This window comes from Theobroma cacao, chromosome 6 (genome assembly GCF_000208745.1).
Source record: "Theobroma cacao cultivar B97-61/B2 chromosome 6, Criollo_cocoa_genome_V2, whole genome shotgun sequence".
NCBI classification, from domain to species: domain Eukaryota; kingdom Viridiplantae; phylum Streptophyta; class Magnoliopsida; order Malvales; family Malvaceae; genus Theobroma; species Theobroma cacao.
This window is the reverse complement of record NC_030855.1, coordinates 25,824,425-25,842,450: the sequence shown is the minus strand read 5'-3', so window position 1 is coordinate 25,842,450 and position 18,026 is coordinate 25,824,425. Positions and strand designations below refer to the sequence as shown.

The following is an 18,026-nucleotide window of genomic DNA, read 5'->3' as shown; positions in this document are numbered from 1 at the left end:
CTATTATTACGTAAAAGTTTACTTAACAAAAAGAAAAAAAACCAAAAAAAAGAAAAAAAAAAAAAAAGAAGAAGAGAAAGCAATGACCTTAGGAGGATCCACGAGGAAACAAAAAACTTTACATTTCGATTGTGTGCTTTCCACCTTGCAATTGCAATCCAGCCCCACAAGAAATCCTCCCCTTTCCACCTTCACATTCACATGCATTCCCCACTCATTCAACGCTTTGCCAGAACACCCCACACAGCTTCTGCATGCTTCCTTCCTTTTTCTCTCTTTTAAATCCATTAATGGTAATTCCATCTTGCACCCACTTCTTCACAATTAAAGAGCCCCGTAAATTTTCTTCAAGTTATGTTCTTTTTTTAGTATAAAATCCCTGGTTTTAAGTGCACAGTGTTTTCCAGTCATGGCATCTCTGTCACTGAGCCGAGAAAGAGTGAAATAATCAAGTTTCCTTTTGTATTTATTCACTCACATGATCTTATCGCATCATGTTCGGTCGCAGACAGGATTGCGTGTCCCTCGGATCACATGTTGGATTTTAGTTTATGGAAGCGATCCTGAATCTATGCGTTAGATAGAACTTAGCAGAACATGGAAAAGAAAAAGAAACAGGCAAAGCAATTTCTCAGTGACGTTTTATTCTCCATGTAGTCTAACAGTACCGAACATAAAAAAGACCCGATGACATGAACGTGAACTTTCCCTAGCTAGGTTGTAAGTATAATCAACCCTTGACAGGGTTAAACGAGGTAAGATTCTTGTAATTCTGCCACGCCTTCTCCCAAACGACAGCCTGGTACGTCTTGGTCGCAGATCCTCCATCCGTCGCCTTCAAAACCAGCCGATAATTCATCCCGGAAACCACCTGCGTCTCGCCTTTGACCACCTTCTGCAACTTCAAACTCGACTTCGACTGCTTGTTGTACTCGGACACCGCGAATTCCGCGATCTCGGTCACGTGCGGGTCCTTGATGTTCTCTATCGGTGTCCATCCTCCGAGGAGAGGACCCTTTTCCTTCCGGGCGTCGGAGAAAATGAGATGAAGGAAAAGGAGGGACAGCAAGAGGATGAGGAAACGTTGATTTTGCTGCATTTTCTCGGCAAAATTTGTAACCGTCCGTTGATTTTCTTTTGGTTTTTCTCGAAAAGGCTTTTTCTTTGGGCGTTGCAGTCGTCCCGGACACTCTTTGGGCGTTTGGAATTTATAGGTGTAATCCCGTATCCGTCACTGCGAAGGTACGTGGGGAGTGGGAATCGGTCCATAACGGGATAAGGATCATGGTATAACTTTAATCCATGATTGCCCTTGACGTTGACAGAAAATCACGGTCGAGCCACGCGGTAACGCGGGCGGAGCCCAAAACTGGCGCCCACCGACATGAATTACGCGAGCGGAGCCGCCAGATTTCATCAAAGAGCAAGAGTGGGATACACGTGATATGGTAAGCAGTGTAGGAAGATTCTGGAACTGCCAGTCCTGCAGGAAAAGTCATTGGAGGAAGAAGATGGAGGTGGGTCCCAGACCGTGGACTTGGGAACTGGGCTAAAGGTGAATTTCTCCAGGCCAGGGCCACCATGTCCCCATGTGGATGCTGGAGGCCTGTAGCCCACCTTGGAAGAAAAAAAAGTGGATTTCTACTTTTCTTAGTTTTAGACATGGAGGTAGGCAGGTGGCCCAAAATCAATGACTTAGGTGAGGTGCGGTGACAGTGGAGGAAATGAGAAACACTTTCATTGTCCATAGAAGCAAGAAACAAAACCTGGAAGAAAGCAAAGAAATTGCCTGACAGTGTAAAAGGATATTTGGCAGACGACTAGTAGTAAGTTTTTGTATCAGATCAAAGCAAGTAGAAAACATCAATGCTCCAATTCTCACACTGCTACAACTTTAGAGGCTTGTCAGCAACATTCTTTAGGCTGTTTTAACAAAGCTGATCGAGCAATTTGACTAAAAACAAAGAAGAGTTCTGGTTGATTTAAGAACGATTTGGCTGCAAAATCAGAAACTGTCATAAAGAAAAGACCCAACAGGGAACTACTCTTTCAGTTTCTAGTTTGATATTATATAAACGTGTTTATGCAAAGCATCTATGGCCGCAGCCAGAGACAGACATGGATGATTGAAATAACTTCTGCTACTATACTTTTCCTACTCAACGACTAATATTTAGTACTGCAGAACGTGAGAAACCCCGCTCTAGGAGAGACAGGAATGCTTGGATTCCAACGGATGTCCTGCTGCTGCTGCTCCCCTACAGAACTAACACGCGATTCTTTTTAGATATCTTTAGTCGATATGGTTATGATGAAATTTTCTTCTGCTTTGACAGAAAACCTTTGGCTTGCTTTGCTTTGCTGAAGTTTTTGTTAGTTTTCATACGAGGCCATTGTCTACCAACACAATTCCGGGTATATGTCACTAAATGGACAAACATTTGATATAACTAATGAAAAAAAAAAAAAAAGAAGCAAATGGAATACATAAGCAGCAAAACGAGAAGGGTAGGTGTTGGGTGGGGGGGGGGGGGGGTGGAACAAGAGAAGTTCAAGAATTCTCCCCACTCCTCTTGGGATCGCTCACGACATAGTGAGCCAAGCCAAACAAATATTCATCTCATGGTGGTACACAACTCGTGCTGGATCTATACATCTCGGTTCAATGAATTTTACTATATTAGCTAAACCAACAACACGGACATCACAGTCTGCCTTGCAGCTATTGAACTCCGTTTGTTCCAAAAACATAAGCACCTGCAATAGCAAAACTTGACTGATTATAAACCCCACCATTTCTTTTCTAAAGAAACTGATAATTGGAATACGAAGGAATAGTTTACCAAGCGTAGGCATTAGGAAGGATAATATTGCGGTGCCAGCAATCTTGAGCGGCAGCCCTGTCTTGATCATGTCTTGGATATTAATATGTCCCGTGGTGAATCCAACAATATTTGAAGGAGTTCCAGTTGGAAGCATGAAGGCGAATTGTGATCCAACTGCACCTGGAATCATAAGGAGCAGCGGGTGGACGTGCATGGTTTTTGCCATTTGAATCAGAAGTGGAAGCAACAGGGTTGCGGTAGCATCGTTTGATGTTATGAATTCAGTGATGATGGCACTAATGAGACAGACTGCAGGGGCAATGGCTAAATATGGAGCCTGTTCCAAGAAATCTAAAGTTTTCGATAACACATCAGCAAGCCCGCTAGACTGGACGCCATCGGCTATGGCGAAACCAGCCCCTAGTAACAGAATTATGTTCCATGGCAGCTTCTTGCATTCGTTCCAGTCCATCAATTTCTCTCCCTTTCGCTTCTTGTTTGGAATTATGAACAGAAGGGTAGCCATCATTACCTGCATGCATGGTTGAGAATAAACTCAAATCACATCGAATTTGACTAAACAAAATTTCTTCTAATAGCAAGTCTCTCTCATTTTTTTTACTCACACTGACAGTCCCATCGCCTACACGGCCATTGAAGAGAGCTCCCCATCCGGGAATGTCTTCTGTTATGCTTCTCGTCATCCACAAAGCTATCAGCATCTGCAGCACCTTTCTCTTATTAATTTAAACGACATCATGAACATAACTGTGATTAATTTGAGAAAATAAAGTAATTAAGGACGAACCCCAAAGACAGCTAAGATCATCTTCTCAGCAAAAGCCATTGGACCTGCTCACACCACATGTAAAACTTGAATCAGCCTGAAGAAAGTTTGAAAGGGAGAATATAAAGTCACCAGGGCTTCTTACCTAACGTGTCGAGTTCTCTCTTCAAGTGGGCTTTGTCCAAGTAAGCAGAGAGGGCCTGGCTAGAGCCCCTAGACAAATACAACAGACAAAGTATGGCCCACAAAGAGAAGAAAATCAACAAAGCCAACGGAAAACCGAAGAAGAACCACGTGTTGAAACCGATGGAGTCGGCTTCTTGGGAGGAGCTCTTCCACATGGCCACCAGTATCAGGTTGACACCTGTACCGGTGAGGGTGCTCATGCCCCCTATGGGAGCGGCGTACGTGACCCCGAGAACAACAGCCCGACAGAAGTTGCCAACAAGGGTGGACCGGGTGGGGCCCACTGGCAGGCGCTGTAGGATCCCCGTGGCCACAGGCATCATCATCACGGCACACGCCACGTTGTGCATCCACATGCTGACGAAGAACGTGGTGGCACAGATGCCGAGCAGGAGGAGAGGTGGATTAACCGGATCCCCACAGAACCGCAGAGTGATCTGTGTGACCCACAATTGAGATAATGACATATGAGCAATGCCCACTCAAATCGTTCAGCTAACATGTTCTACAGTTCTAGGATCATCATTACCACGGATAAAATAGTGCTTGTCCAAGCCAAAAGAGGGAGAGGGTTTTGCTTGTCTCTAAGTGGCGGTGAAAGTCAAATATTGATGGCCCCAACAACACCATTTATCACATTTTTTAGATAAAAAAATGTGCTTGCCCCGACGAATAGTATACCAGTACAACAAGAAAATGGCTTTTTATATTGTTTCCTGTTTTACTTCGTTTGATTGCTCAAATAATTCAAAAACTCTTAAGCTTTTCTACTTTGAATCCTACCAATGAAGTTTCCTTTCAATTTATGTAAAGTTCATGCGTACAAGTTCCTGTGGCGTTATGCCAAACTTGGAGCTTTGATATCTGAACAAAAACCATGATCTTATAGTTTTGAATATCAACTTCGGAAAGAAAAGTGTTGGGGCGGTACTGTTGGGTGTTGGGGCAGCACAAAGTGCATAACTTCATTCATTTTTTAAGCCCGAAAGCAAAGACTCTGCTATAAACTTTCAAGGCCAAAAGACCAGACTTGAGGAATTCTAAGGATTACTGCTACGCCAATTTTTTAACAACAATGAATCAATCTGAAGAGAAAGATAATACTTAAAACGAATAAATTCATAAGTATAACTTACATTCAAGGCAAATCTTCTATGAATGTTGTAGCGCTCAACAGCAAGAACAAGTATGAAGCTACCCAGAACAAGGGTGATCACATCATCCATGTAAGAGTGGGCAACACTATCAGCGGAAGCGATTCCGAAGAGAGGAAACAGAAAGAGAGGTGCCATGGAGGTGATCGGCATGGGCACAGCCTCCGTGAGCCACCAAGCAAACACCCACGCCAGAAGCGCTAACATGTTTCGGCTGGCCACGGGACCATCAAACTTGACACAGAGGCAGATAACGGTACACAAAAGGGGCCCTAAAAGGACGTACAAACTTTTAAGTGTGACTAAGGATTTGAGAGAAAAGGGTGAGCGTGACGACGGCTCGACTGGATCATTGACAGGGAGAAGTGGGCTTTTCGGATCATCATCAGAATCGTGATTGCCCTTCATTTTTTCGCCGAACAGAGGAGATGTAAGAACAGTAGGCAAGAATGGGATATAAACCCGGAGAGGTGGAAAATGGAGGCTCTGACAAGGTCTGTTTTTATCTCTGACACTTTGGATTGAGAGAAGTTGTGGACAACTTTGCTTTTCTCATTCTTATTATATTTGGAACATAGTTAATCAATGTTAATCATGCAATTAAGCTATTGCCAAAACGGGACTGATTCAGACATTAATTCATTTTCTACGAAGGAAAAGTTTTGGAAGGATAGGCCCAATAGGTCATCAACAGCGCCACGTGGATATCGTTATTCCATAAGTTACTTCAAGAGGTAGTAAATTAATCCTGGCATGATTGATTATTGGGATAATCTTAAAATTTTTTGAAATGTCAACCGATTGCACAGATAAACATTTGGGATTGGTAGAATTTGTCGAGATGCGGTGAGTTGTTAATAAGCAAAGGAGATAGACAAATGGAGTGCCCCAGTCAGACAAGATGTTCACAGTTTTTTCTTTTTCTTTTTGCCATGCTTGAAATGATAATGTTTCCTGGACCTGAGAGTGATGTTTCTTTACTCTTATAAGTGGCAGTTTTCGATTTTACATGATAAAGATTAAGCTGACATGTAAACACGGTTTGTAGTCATCTCTTTGGGAGATTACTTCTCAGGCTGTGAAAGGGTGATACCCTTTTTAGGTTTTGATTCCTGCGGTCAGATAGAGGTTAAATCCTCGTATGTATATCTTGACGTGGAGAGAAGATCTGACACATCAGTAGCTTTCCTTTGCTTGATGAATAGCTCGCCATCGTTTGCGGTTGAGGTTAGAAACATTAGTTCAGGACAATGTTCAAAACTGCAATCTGGTTCTGCAACAGGGCAGCCTTTTAATAAGATAACAAAAATCCTGGAGAGGATCACGTAGATTGTGGATATGTTCCTGTTAAGATTATTCTTTTCTCGTAAATAAATGTGCAAAGAATTTACCTTTCCTGTTGTGAAGACAGACCAATTCTCACCTTGCAGAGTAGAGGAGAGAATGGTATTCGCCCGACCCCTACACTGCAATAATTGTCAATCAATGACAAACGTCCAAAGCCTTTGGGAGGACCCAGCACCCAACTGCTAAAAACCATCCTACCTGGTAAAGGCTCATCTGAGGAATCCGAAAATAGTTGAAGGGGGAGACGTGTGTGGAGTATGTGGTGGATGAAGTTGATGTTAGGCCAAAATTCTAATAATTCAGCCCGCTGGAAAACAATTTATGGTCCCGCAGGCCGCAGCAGCCCATCCTGAATGGAGTGTGAGTGAAAGTGACATCCCCTTACCCCCAACATTTTACCTAAAGCTCTCCCAGCTTTTACACATGGGATGTTCTGATTGAATTCCTAGTATCTTTGAGATCAATCAAAAACTTGAAAGGGTCCCAATGAAAAGAAGCAATTGGGCAGCAAAAGAATCCAAAACTCATTTTCAGCAAAGACAAATGGCATGAATAGCTTTCATTTTGATCAAGTTTTGGAATTGGAGGGTCATCAGTTTTCTTATACATACTGATCATCATTTTTACATATATCACAGTAAAATTTTCAGTGCAAAAACATTCTAATCGAGGTCGAGGGACAGTGAGGTTGCAAAAGTCGATCATAAAAGTGGTCAGTTTAAGCAACAGAACTACCCAGTGTTAGAGTTTTGAATCCATGAGAGGCGGCTGAGTTACTTGCAGAAATGAAATCTTACTTAAGTACTTTTATATGGAAATGACTTATCCATGACGTATAGATGTCCTCCCATGAAAACTTTTCAAAACAGGTGGGTGAAACACTGTTCCATGAATCGTTCAAACGTTTTCAATGTTGTAATAATAGTAATCCTTATTGTGCCAGCTTGTCATTATTGCGTGGCCGGTTGACCCTGACATTACCATTATCTGCACATTTTGATAAGATTAAGTTTATTTTAATTGCTTTTTTAAAAAAAGAAACTTGTTCATACAGCTCTCTGCTTGCTTTCCATATAACCCCATTTCCATTTGCTTCTGCCACGGATTCACGATGCCCCCAATCGAACCAACTATAGGAAGATTTTGGGTTCTTCAATCATTTGTTCTTGGTTTGCAAACCTCCTCAAGGAAGATTTAGGATTTCAAATTTGCATTTTTGTATGTTGAAAGGTGAAACTTTGAGGAACCGTTCACGAAGGAATTGATTGAAAACCATGTTCTGAATTGATATCAAGTTGGCACGCAAATATCAGGGTGGCGGCCTGGTTGTGGGCTCATTGTCCAGAGGCCTTGCTTCTGCTTGAGTTGACTATGGTGGGCTCAAAACAATTCTTGTGGCTGCTTAAAAAAGGGTCACTTGCAACCTCGGCTCGCCCATGTACATTCTCACCCATCCGCTAAACACAAAGATTGACTTTTTTTTCTCATCATTACTGTTTTGAGAAAGTACGATTTGAAAAGAGTTGTGGGTCCATATTGGATACGAGACACGAAGGTACAAAAATCGGATGTTGGGTCAATCCATCCCCATTCTCTCTGACGTTAGTCCAATTCGCCGCATCCCTTGTCTGATTACTCTGAATCTGCACATTTTTTTATTTTTCATTTCCTTTGTTCTTCATGTTCTCTCTGTTGCGCTTTAGTCCCATATTTAATTAAGCCTGGATGTTTCGGGAAACTAAGTGTTATGTTATATTTAATGGGATAGAATCAGTGGGCACGTTTTAACCTTTAAAATTGGCCTTGCTGTCATTTCCTTCACCACCACCTGTCGCGCTGTACGTGTACTGCTTTCCTCTTATGTCACGATTTCCTGTAGGCAATCCTCCAAAATCCCTAAAGGCAACCTACCCACCGTACCAAAAGCATCTGGAAGAAGAAAGAAAATGTCAAAGCTTCCGATGGATGTAATCACCGACGTTTGTTATCGCCTCCCGGTGAAGACTCTGGTACGTTTCAAATCGTTGTCTAAACCATGCTGCTCTATAATCGATGATCCGGAATTCATCAGAGCCCACTTGAATCGTTCCAACCGAACCAGATCAAATCTCAACATCATCCTCAGAGGCTTGCATCTCTATTCCGTCGAATTTGACGCCCTCGATACCGCCATCCCGCTCGAATACCCTTTGAGTAACGGCGCCGGGACGGAAGCCTTTGGTTCTTGTAACGGACTCCTTGCGTTGCGTATGACCGAGAAAAGTCTCGCCTTGTACAACCCTTCAACGAGGGAGTTCCGTAGATTGCCTGTTTCCCAGATTGATCCTCCCCCAGGCGAATCGTGTAAGTCTGGGTATGTCTTTTACGGGTTCGGACAGGATGTTAAAACTGATGATTACAAAGTGGTGAGAATGGCACAGTTTAATAAGGATGACGAGGAAGATGATGAAGGTTACTTTTTCGATTACGAGGTTAAGGTTTATAGTCTAAAGAATGACTCTTGGAGAAAAATCACTGAGCTTCCGCATTATCTTCGATTCATGTTTCAATTTTTTTACCATCTTTTGCATAGGCGAGGCTATGGTGTGCTTGCTGGTGGGGTTTTACATTGGGTGATGCCTCCACGAATTGAATTGGGAATGAGAACCAGCAGGATTGTTGGTTTCGATCTTACGACCGAGAAGTTTGTTAAAGTGCCTCAGCCTGAGTGTGCTGACAGGAACTATCTGTTGGATGTGGCTGCTTTGGACGGATGCCTGTGTGCTGTTTGTAATTATAACCAAGAATTTGTTGATGTCTGGGTTATGAAGGAATATGGAATGAAAGAATCTTGGACCAGGTTGCTTTCTGTTCAAAAAACTAGAGCCATTAACGCTTTAACATTTCTAAGGCCATTAGCATATTCCAAGTATCGAGATAAGGTTCTGTTGGAGATTAACAATCAAAAGTTTATATGGTACGATTTACAAAGTAAGAAGATGCGGAGTGTGAAGATCGGTGGTAGTTCAACTTCGTTTGGTGCTGAGGTTTATGTAGGAAGCCTGGTTCCAATAGAGGACCGGAAAAGAGTGGAAAATCAGAAGCAAAATGAACGAGAAGAACAGAAGAAACGAAATAGAAAGAAGAGGTAAACTGATGCACGACCTTGTTGAATCTTTAGACACAGAATTGATTCTTAGATTGCTTCAGTCCTACGGGGAAACGGCTATGAATTAAGTTTGGCTTGCTCACCTGTAAGTCATTCTGAAAGCGGCAACCTTGATGCTTATTATTGCTTCTTCCTTTTCCTTTTTCCAGGGATGATTTCCTGTCACAAGGATTCAAATTGGTTTTATAATCAAAATCAAGAAAACAAATAGAATATGAGCAAAGTTCAGGAGAAGCTAAATAGCTTATAAAGGTACCGGTTTATGTTTTTAAATGCTCACTGGTGTTGGTTTCTATATTTATATATCTGTTGATTGACTGGACTTAGAAATTTTTTAAATGGAGGAAATTGACTTGTGTATAACTATGTCTTGAAGGACCAAGATGCTTGATTCCCAAAGGGTTGACTTGAGGTCAACTTAGTTGACTTACGACTGCAAAAAAGGTTGAAGATAATGGTTTAAACGCGGATCAGCAATCGTTTGAAGCATTCCCTGAACTTTCTTTGACATGGGTCCAAAGTGGGTTCATATGTCTAGCTTGCAGGAAGGAATGTTTTGATTGAGTGGATCATTTCAGAAGAGGATTTGTAGCCACATATCTGGCAGATCAAACAAAATAGGGTGTTTCAATGACAGCTTTGACAGATTTTATATTATCTTTTATTAAGGTGAACTGCTTTTATTTCATCTGAATGTGACTGGCAAATTTTTATTTTTTTGTTTTTGGCATTCATAGGTCAATGAGAATGGTACAATTATGGTTGTGAGTCTTTATGCTCAGCTTTTTTGTAACGAGGGACATTAAGACCTTTCAGCCACAGTTTTGATCTGTTCTGATTCCTCCGTCTGCCGCAGTGTACCCACTCTGAACATTTCACGCAGTTATTAACATTTTAGAAAAGATACTTTTGTTTGAAGTACAACCAGCTGTCTTTACTCTTGAGATGAACCTCGGATTCGGACTGAACGACCCACTTTGTGTAACATGTATTTCCATCAGGCATCTAGCTCTGCATCTGTCCTTATCTCCTGTTGCAGGACTTTTTGTACACTATTCTTCTTACCCTAACTCTGATTCGACTTTTGTTTGCCTGGTAGGATACAGGAAGCTTATCAATTCCAGATTCTTCCCCTATTATGTTTTAAGAATAAGCTAAAATTCCCTGGCATGATGTATTTGCTTATGGTTCTTGTCCCGGATTCGCATTTTCAACCCTTAACAAAAAGATGGAACCTCCAAAACATACGTTCGAATAAGGAGCCACCATCCAGATTAATCTTGGGTGGTGGCCTTGCACATGGTTTTAGTTTGGGAAAATTTTTTGATAGCGAGTACCATTAAAGTTGAAGATTTCTCTATTTTGTGAGGAATGGATTTTCATTTCAATTTCTTCTATGATGCTCACCCACGAAGCCAACAACGGCAAATAAAATTAACTCCGGATTTTTTACATTTTATTGAAGAACAACACATACTGAATCACTTGCCAACAGAAGAACACATGCGCTTAGGGAGACTGTTTGTCACTCTTGGACTTCCTCCTGAATGCTTCTGGCTTATAACCAGACTCCAGCATCTTCTCAACCTCCTCAAATTGCAGACCTTTGGTTTCAGGTACAAACCAGTAGATGAAAATCAGTCCAATGACACAATACCCAGCAAAGAGGAGGAATGTGCCAGAGGAACCAAGAGCTTTTGTCAGGGTTAAGAATGTTAAGCTAACAATGAGATTGCAGACCCAGTTAAAAACTGCAGCCACCCCTCCACCAAAACCTCTGTACTTAAGTGGGTAAATCTCAGAGTTCACAATCCATGGCACTGTTCCCATTCCAGGTGAGTAGGTGATGATATACAATCCTAGGAAAACTACAGCCAAGAACCCAAATTTGCTCGGGCAACCATCCTTGAACCAAGTACGATGTTTTCCCTGGCATGAATTCTCTAGATCTGTGGTCATTGCCAAGCATGCTCCCGGAGAATACTGAACAAAGAGAACAATAAACAATATCAGAATCTGAAGTTGTCATAATACTTTTCTAACAAGATTCAGCTAGTCGGATTGAATGGTGGTTGTTACATTTACAGTTCTTGGTGAGGCTGGGTGGTGTCAAAAGATAAATATACTTACCTCATTTGCTCCATTGGCGCAAAAGCCACAATCAGCTTTCAAGCAAGACATGCAGTTCCATGATGATGGATTGGGAGCTGAAAGGTAACTTGGACATGTAGCATTTGTAGCAAAGTGGGTGGAATCAAATTGGTTGATTTTGGGGGCATGGCTGGCAGCTTGAAAGAACACAACCGATAACACCACGAGGCAAGAGATGATACCAAACATGGAGACGATCATGAGTCTCCTCCTGCCATATCTGTCGACGAAAGCCATACTGACAATAGAGCCGACAGCATTGAGACCAGAAGTGACCAGAGAAAGCGCCATTGCTGTCTTGTTTGAAGCAAATCCAGCGAACTGGACTATTGTTGGGCTGTAGTACATGACAGTGTTGATGCCCGAAAACTGCTGTGCCACCTGAACAGTCACCCCAGCATAGAGTCCCCTTCGGACAACAGCATTGCCTAAAGCCCCTTTCAACTTTGCTATAAAATTGTCCCCAATGGCCTGCTCATCAGCCTTTTCTGCATCAACAGAGAGTTTCAAGGCCTTTAATTCATCTTCAACTTCATTAGCAGGATAAATCTTCTCTAGGATGGACCTGGCCTCTTCTACTTTATCCTGGACATCAAGCCAGAGAAATTCATATCATTATTCATCTTACAAGAAATTTTGTCAAATTCATATACTTAATGAATTGCAGCAGAAACAAAACATTATCCTTTTCTTTTAACTATTACATGAATCAAGACAAGATTCTAACCCGTCTGTAAAGCCATCTAGGAGACTCAGGAAGTGACAACATCAAGACAAATTGAACCACAGCCGGGGCCCCTGCTACTCCAAGCATCCAACGCCAGGTTCCAGGAGCCTGGAGCACAATTTTACTGTAAATTAAAATCGTGGGATAATTTTTCAATTTCAGTGTTTGTTGGCACTTACCTTGGTGAAGGCCAAATTGATAAGGTAAGAGAGAAATTGCCCTCCTGTGATTAACAGACCGTTTGTGCTAACAAGTGCACCTCGAATTCTAGCAGGGGAAGCTTCTGAAATATAAAGAGGTGCAGTCATTGAAGCCATTCCGACTCCTAAACCAACAAAGATTCTTCCAAGGATAATCATCCATGGAGCTGGGGCGAGAGCCATGACTATGGCACCTACGAAGAATAGAGCATCGGCAACCAGGATTGACAGTTTCCTCCCGAACCTGTCGTTCATCCATCCTCCAAATGCGGCACCAAAAATGGCACCTGCTACAGCCATACTCACGATGACTTCCTGCCAAAATCAACACGAGAAAAACATATGAAGTAACCCGGAAACCATAAAAGAAGGTTAACAAAAAGGATCAAACCTGTAGCCATGTTTTCCTGTCAACTTCTTGGAAATCCTCCCGGATATAAAGCAGTGCACCAGAAATAACTCCTGCACTCCCACAATGATTTATGTTAGTAACAATCAAGACATGTGTCCGAGAATGTCTGAGATCATTTACCTCGTGGAGTTCATCTCTGTCATCTTACCTGTATCATAACCAAACAGGAGCCCTCCAATTCCGGCCGAAAGAGCAAGCCGCATGATGTAAGGAGTCCTCCATGTCGTCTTCCAGCACTCGCTGAACTCTGTCGTATCGGCTTTCACGACACCACCTTCCACCATTTTCTCACAGTAAGCAAATTGAAAATTGCCCTCCAGACATTGATTGCCAGAATCCCAGCAGAATAAAACTTATATTTGCTGAAGATATTCCAGCGAAGTGTTTCCTTGTAAACCAAATGGATAAACATCAAATTCCAAAACCTTATGCCAAATAAGGTTTTTTTTTTTAATTGAGAAACGGGAGATTTAAAGGATCATGCTAACCAATGAGCCAAACACTCTATGCTTCTGTCCCACTATATTTGCTGAAGATAGGGTTTCTTTTTTTTCTTTTCTTTCCTTTTCGTTGATATAAAAGATTAGGTTTCCTAAATGATTAGGCATGGACTAAGGAACCAATAACCCTGACAAACTGAAATGCTTCTCAACTTTGTTCCCTGCTTCAGGAGCACCCCCTAGGCTCAAGCCCAAGTCTCTCTTCCCTCCCCCACTCCCCCACTAACAGCTCACTTTTCTTTAGTAAATTGAATTAAAAGTTTGAAGTTGAACACTTTTACAATAAAGACCTGCTTTATTCCTGAGGAACGACTGTAGTAGTGGAAGGAAAAAGAAAGAAAAAGATGGATGGAAATTAAGAAAAGATAAAAATATATAGCTAAAATAGAAACACATTGGTTATTATTAAACAAAGGGAAAGGTAGAAGGGTACTACGTACTCCTCCATTATTCTCTTCTATTCTAGACAAAGTTAATTGAAGCTTATGGTAGTTTGATGAAATTGTAATCACATACTAATAACTTGAAATAAATGAAGGAATGCTTGTTACTTGTAAGAAGAAATTGAGAGTGAGAACAAATAAAGGATATAAACATAAGTTTCTCTAACAATGAAAGCCATTACCTGTCTTACTATGTTTTATTTTGAATATTAAGTTACATTTTATGTCTTTTGACTTAATCGATAATCAATAGAATTAATCCAATTATCTATTAATTCGAATTTTGACATTGGTTATTGAGATTTTTCGGTTTACGAAAAAAACAAAGACAAAAAAGAGAAAAAAAAAATGTCATTGGTCATAGACCATGGACCTTGTTATGGTCTCATCGTGTAAATCGGGGCAGGTAAACACAAGCAGACTGTTAGATGTTCATTCATTGTCTATCCTACGCGAAGTCAGACCAGACCTAGAAAACCAGAACATGATGGGGAATCTCCCACTCGACTTAATCGCCGACATACTCAGCCGTTTACCTGTTAAGTATGTGCTCCGTCTCAGATGCGTTTCGAAGGCGTGGCGATCTTTGATTGGCGATCCTGATTTCATCAAGCTGCACCTCCGCCACTCCCTCGAGTCGCGCACTAACCACACCCTCATCCTCAAAAGCTCCGATCTTTACGCCGCTGATCTCGCTTGTCTCGGCCCTTTTGCCAAGCTCGAGCACCCTTTGATGAGTTACAACCATGGAGTCAAGATCTTGGGTTCTTGCAACGGCTTGCTCTGTATCCGTAACATAGTGGAAGACATGGCTATTTGGAACCCGTACACTAGAAAGCACCAAGTTTTACCTTCTCTGAGTTCTTGCAATGCTTACGTGTACGGATTCGGTTACGACACTGTTTCTGATGATTACAAAGTGGTTAAAATTATGCAGCTTGGCGGGGTTGATGGTAAGGCTCTGGAATCAGAAGTTAAAATTTGCAGTTTGAAGAGACTTGCGTGGAGAAGAATTCCAGATATCCCTTGTATATTTTCGTTCCCTGGAGTCAATGGGGTTTTTGCAAGTGGAGCTTTACACTGGGTTCTGACTCATAAAGTTCAACTTTCCGAGGAAAATGTAATTGTTGCGTTGGATTTAGCGGCTGAAAAGTACAGGGAAATTCCACAACCCGAATACATAGATAAGAGATTTCAATTGGATGTGGGAGTTTTGGGAGGATGTTTATGTGCAATAGCTAATTATGATGATGTTCGAGTTGATCTTTGGGTGATGAAGGAGTATGGGTTAAAGGAGTCTTGGACTAGACTATTTTCTGTTGCAAGAGAAGAGGTGATTGGTCCTTTGAGGTATGTGAAGCCTCTGGCTTACTCAAGGAGTGGTGATCAAGTTTTGTTGGAACACAATAGTATGAATCATTTCTGGTATGATTTGAAGGAGAGGAAAGCTAATGATATCTGGTTCGACGATATGCGCTTTTCCTGTGAAACAGAGATTTGCTTGCAAAGCCTTGTTTCACTCTATGTCAACAGAAGGCAACTTAATCGAGAGGACAATGGGGATATCCAGAAAATGTAAGCAAACCTCTCCCCTCCCTTAGGACATAAGAAATTTTGCTTCTTTTGCAGTATCTGTTTTGTTTCCATACCATTTGATCATTTTAGCAGTAGTTACTTTGGTATAATTAGGGGCACAGAATCATACAATAAGGCTAAGGTATTTAGTAAAATTGAAAACGCCAATCTAAGTTTCTTATGTTAGGAAGTGCGGTTTTGTGAAAAGCATGAGTCCTGTTGGTTTGAACCTAAAAGGGTGAGATCCTATGAAAGGCGGGAGGGTAAGTCACTTTACCATTGGAATTGGCATGTAAAAGTGGCTATGGACAAATGGTAGCCCATTATGCAAGTAGTAGTGTATTAATAACTAATCACTGTTATGGTTCCTCTATGCAACTTAGTCTAATGAATATGTTCTGGATTCGTTTAGGGATGATTTCTTGTCAGAGGGGTTCAAATTGGTGTTATAGTCAAGTGAAAAAAAGAAGAATGGCTGCAGGAGTGGAAAAGGTACTGTGATTTCTACACTCAATTGAAATAAATTCTCGACTGTTTCACATTGTCTTTATACTTGTTGTTCTAATTAAGAGGATTTTTTTAATTTTGATTAAAGTAGCTAAGGTAAATTATGTGTAGCGATTGATGCAGGATTAACTATCCCAGCTCAAATAGTGAAAAGAGGCAGGATTGAGTAATTTATTCATCGAATTTGTTGCTACATAGAGGTCTATTTAGGGCATTTAGAGCAATGAAGTGCTCTTCTTTTGTGCATGGCAACAATATCTAATATGAGAAAAGATGTGCTTTGGTATGGAATGTGGATAGCCTCCTTATCCTGGTGGATTAAATAAATTTTATTTGCTTATGATTTTGTATCTGTGCTGAACTTGCTTTTATGAGTTCCATAGTTTAATGCTATTTGTGAGCCTTCTCGTTGTTGCATAGAAAAATTCAGTTTGTTGCCTAATTTTGATGGTTTTGGTATATGGCTTAAGCATTTCTCTTTGAACCTCATCAAATCTAACTAGTTTCAAAACATCAATGAGAATGTCCCACGGATCTTCTGGAGTGGTAGACACCAATGCCCTGCGTTGCATTGTTGCCAGCTAAAAGCCTGTCATTTTTGAAACCATCTTAGAAGGCGATTCAAAAACAGTGATTAATTCTGTGCATTTGTCATGTCTTTGACTCAGAGTCTCAGACTCCTTTGTAGAAGTCAGCTGCTGTGTAGACAAGAGCAAGCGGCAAAATGCTATTGGAAGAGAGACAGATCGAGTTCCAATCAAAATACTTTCTCTGCCTTTTGATCTGTGTTGGTGGCTCTTTTTGGCTAAGTAGTGTTGTTTTCTGCACAAGATTTGATGTTTGAGAAATTGTAAACCTTGTTAATGTATTTTCTTGTCTGTTAAATTTTGCAATTATATGTATTATGTAAAGATTAAAAGTTAGAACAGTCTTTTGTATAGGAATCTGGATTGTATATTGAGGTGCAATGCGAGCACGCGAGAGTTTGTAGCAGTTTAAGCATGCTTGTGCTGGTTGTTGACTGTCCCTATTTGATCACTTCCAACCTCAGTCACTTCCCCCTTTCCCTTGTATTAATAAAGAAGAAATAGAGAAATCAGGACCTCCTCCCAGGAGGGAATTCAACTTCCATGTTACATGAGAGACAAATTTGGGCAGAGAAAAAAAATGGAAAAACTGATGTCATCAGGTTTTGTTGCAGCAAGGGGTGTGTGATAGTAGTACTATTTATCCGGCTGCAATGTTGAAAAGCATCATTCACCTTTGTCTTGTTCCTACAGGAACTCACTCTCACAAGAATGCTGCCACTGTGCCACCACCTGCTAACTCATGAGTCATGTGCTCCCAATGAAAGAAGCCATAGCGGAGGCCTGCAACAGAGCTCACCATGGAAGAATGTTCTTCATTTTTACCCGTGAAATTTTTGGTGCCATTCTAGCCTCAGCCAGCGTTTGTAGTCCAACGGTTAGGATAATTGCCTTCCAAGCAATAGACCCGGGTTCGACTCCCGGCAAACGCATTAAATCTATATCATGTTTTCTTGCTCTCTGATATGCAGATATACCTAGCAGATCCTCATCCTTTAGCTTGCCTCTTTAGGAGGTTTGATATCAGGGATGTTTTCTACGTAGCTAATCCTTCATTGGCAACGAGCAATGGAGCCAGCGAAGCTCGTAAGACAAATTCCTCGCCTAAAACCCCCTTTTTCCCTTTAATTAAAAAAAAAAAAAACCCTTTTTTCCCTTCTTATTGTTTCCCCCTTACATGACACTTGCATGTCCTTTTGTGCAATGTAAACCAAGGAAATGGCAATGGCATAGGACAAAACTAGCCACAAGCCTACAACTAGCCTCAGCTCATTCGGGTTTCGATTCTTTAGGGAAAGTGCAAGGAAACCAGAAATAGCACAAATTTAAAGCCTGTAAAGCTATATATAAATTTGCTGTCCAACCAGGAAAGAGAAAGAATGTAAAGCTATACATAAATTGCTGTCCAACCAGGAAAGAGAAAGAATGCAAAGCTACATAAAAATTTACTGCCTAACCAGGAAATTGAAAGAGAGTA

At 41.2% G+C, this 18,026-nt stretch overlaps 5 protein-coding genes and 1 non-coding gene across 6 annotated transcripts; 3 read left to right on the top strand and 3 right to left on the bottom strand.

The window, feature by feature from the left end:
- LOC108662574 (cysteine proteinase inhibitor 5) lies at window positions 614–1,389 on the bottom strand. Its single transcript, XM_018123067.1, has one exon. It carries the CDS (start codon window positions 1,097–1,099, stop codon window positions 731–733), a length of 369 nt encoding a protein of 122 aa, XP_017978556.1. The 5' UTR covers window positions 1,100–1,389; the 3' UTR covers window positions 614–730.
- LOC18597286 (tonoplast dicarboxylate transporter) lies at window positions 2,399–5,482 on the bottom strand. Its single transcript, XM_018123064.1, has 6 exons — window positions 4,935–5,482; window positions 3,758–4,235; window positions 3,634–3,677; window positions 3,452–3,547; window positions 2,844–3,357; window positions 2,399–2,757 (listed from the first exon to the last, which is right to left on the bottom strand). Exons 1-6 carry the CDS (start codon window positions 5,358–5,360, stop codon window positions 2,723–2,725), a joined length of 1,593 nt encoding a protein of 530 aa, XP_017978553.1. The 5' UTR covers window positions 5,361–5,482; the 3' UTR covers window positions 2,399–2,722.
- LOC18597284 (F-box protein CPR30) lies at window positions 7,801–10,218 on the top strand. Its single transcript, XM_007026211.2, has 3 exons — window positions 7,801–9,426; window positions 9,597–9,699; window positions 9,824–10,218. Exons 1-2 carry the CDS (start codon window positions 8,246–8,248, stop codon window positions 9,634–9,636), a joined length of 1,221 nt encoding a protein of 406 aa, XP_007026273.2. The 5' UTR covers window positions 7,801–8,245; the 3' UTR covers window positions 9,637–9,699; window positions 9,824–10,218.
- Window positions 10,787–13,634, bottom strand: LOC18597283 (inositol transporter 4). The gene is made up of 7 exons (XM_018122952.1): window positions 13,426–13,634; window positions 13,086–13,325; window positions 12,917–12,987; window positions 12,505–12,840; window positions 12,326–12,433; window positions 11,578–12,183; window positions 10,787–11,430 (listed from the first exon to the last, which is right to left on the bottom strand). The coding sequence occupies exons 2-7, from the start codon at window positions 13,219–13,221 to the stop codon at window positions 10,957–10,959; spliced, it is 1,731 nt and encodes a 576-aa protein (XP_017978441.1). The 5' UTR covers window positions 13,222–13,325; window positions 13,426–13,634; the 3' UTR covers window positions 10,787–10,956.
- LOC18597282 (F-box protein CPR30) lies at window positions 14,203–16,986 on the top strand. The gene is made up of 3 exons (XM_007026209.2): window positions 14,203–15,455; window positions 15,868–15,947; window positions 16,631–16,986. Exons 1-2 carry the CDS (start codon window positions 14,248–14,250, stop codon window positions 15,905–15,907), a joined length of 1,248 nt encoding a protein of 415 aa, XP_007026271.2. The 5' UTR covers window positions 14,203–14,247; the 3' UTR covers window positions 15,908–15,947; window positions 16,631–16,986.
- TRNAG-UCC lies at window positions 17,410–17,481 on the top strand. Its single transcript has one exon. It is a non-coding gene; the product is annotated as a tRNA-Gly (tRNA).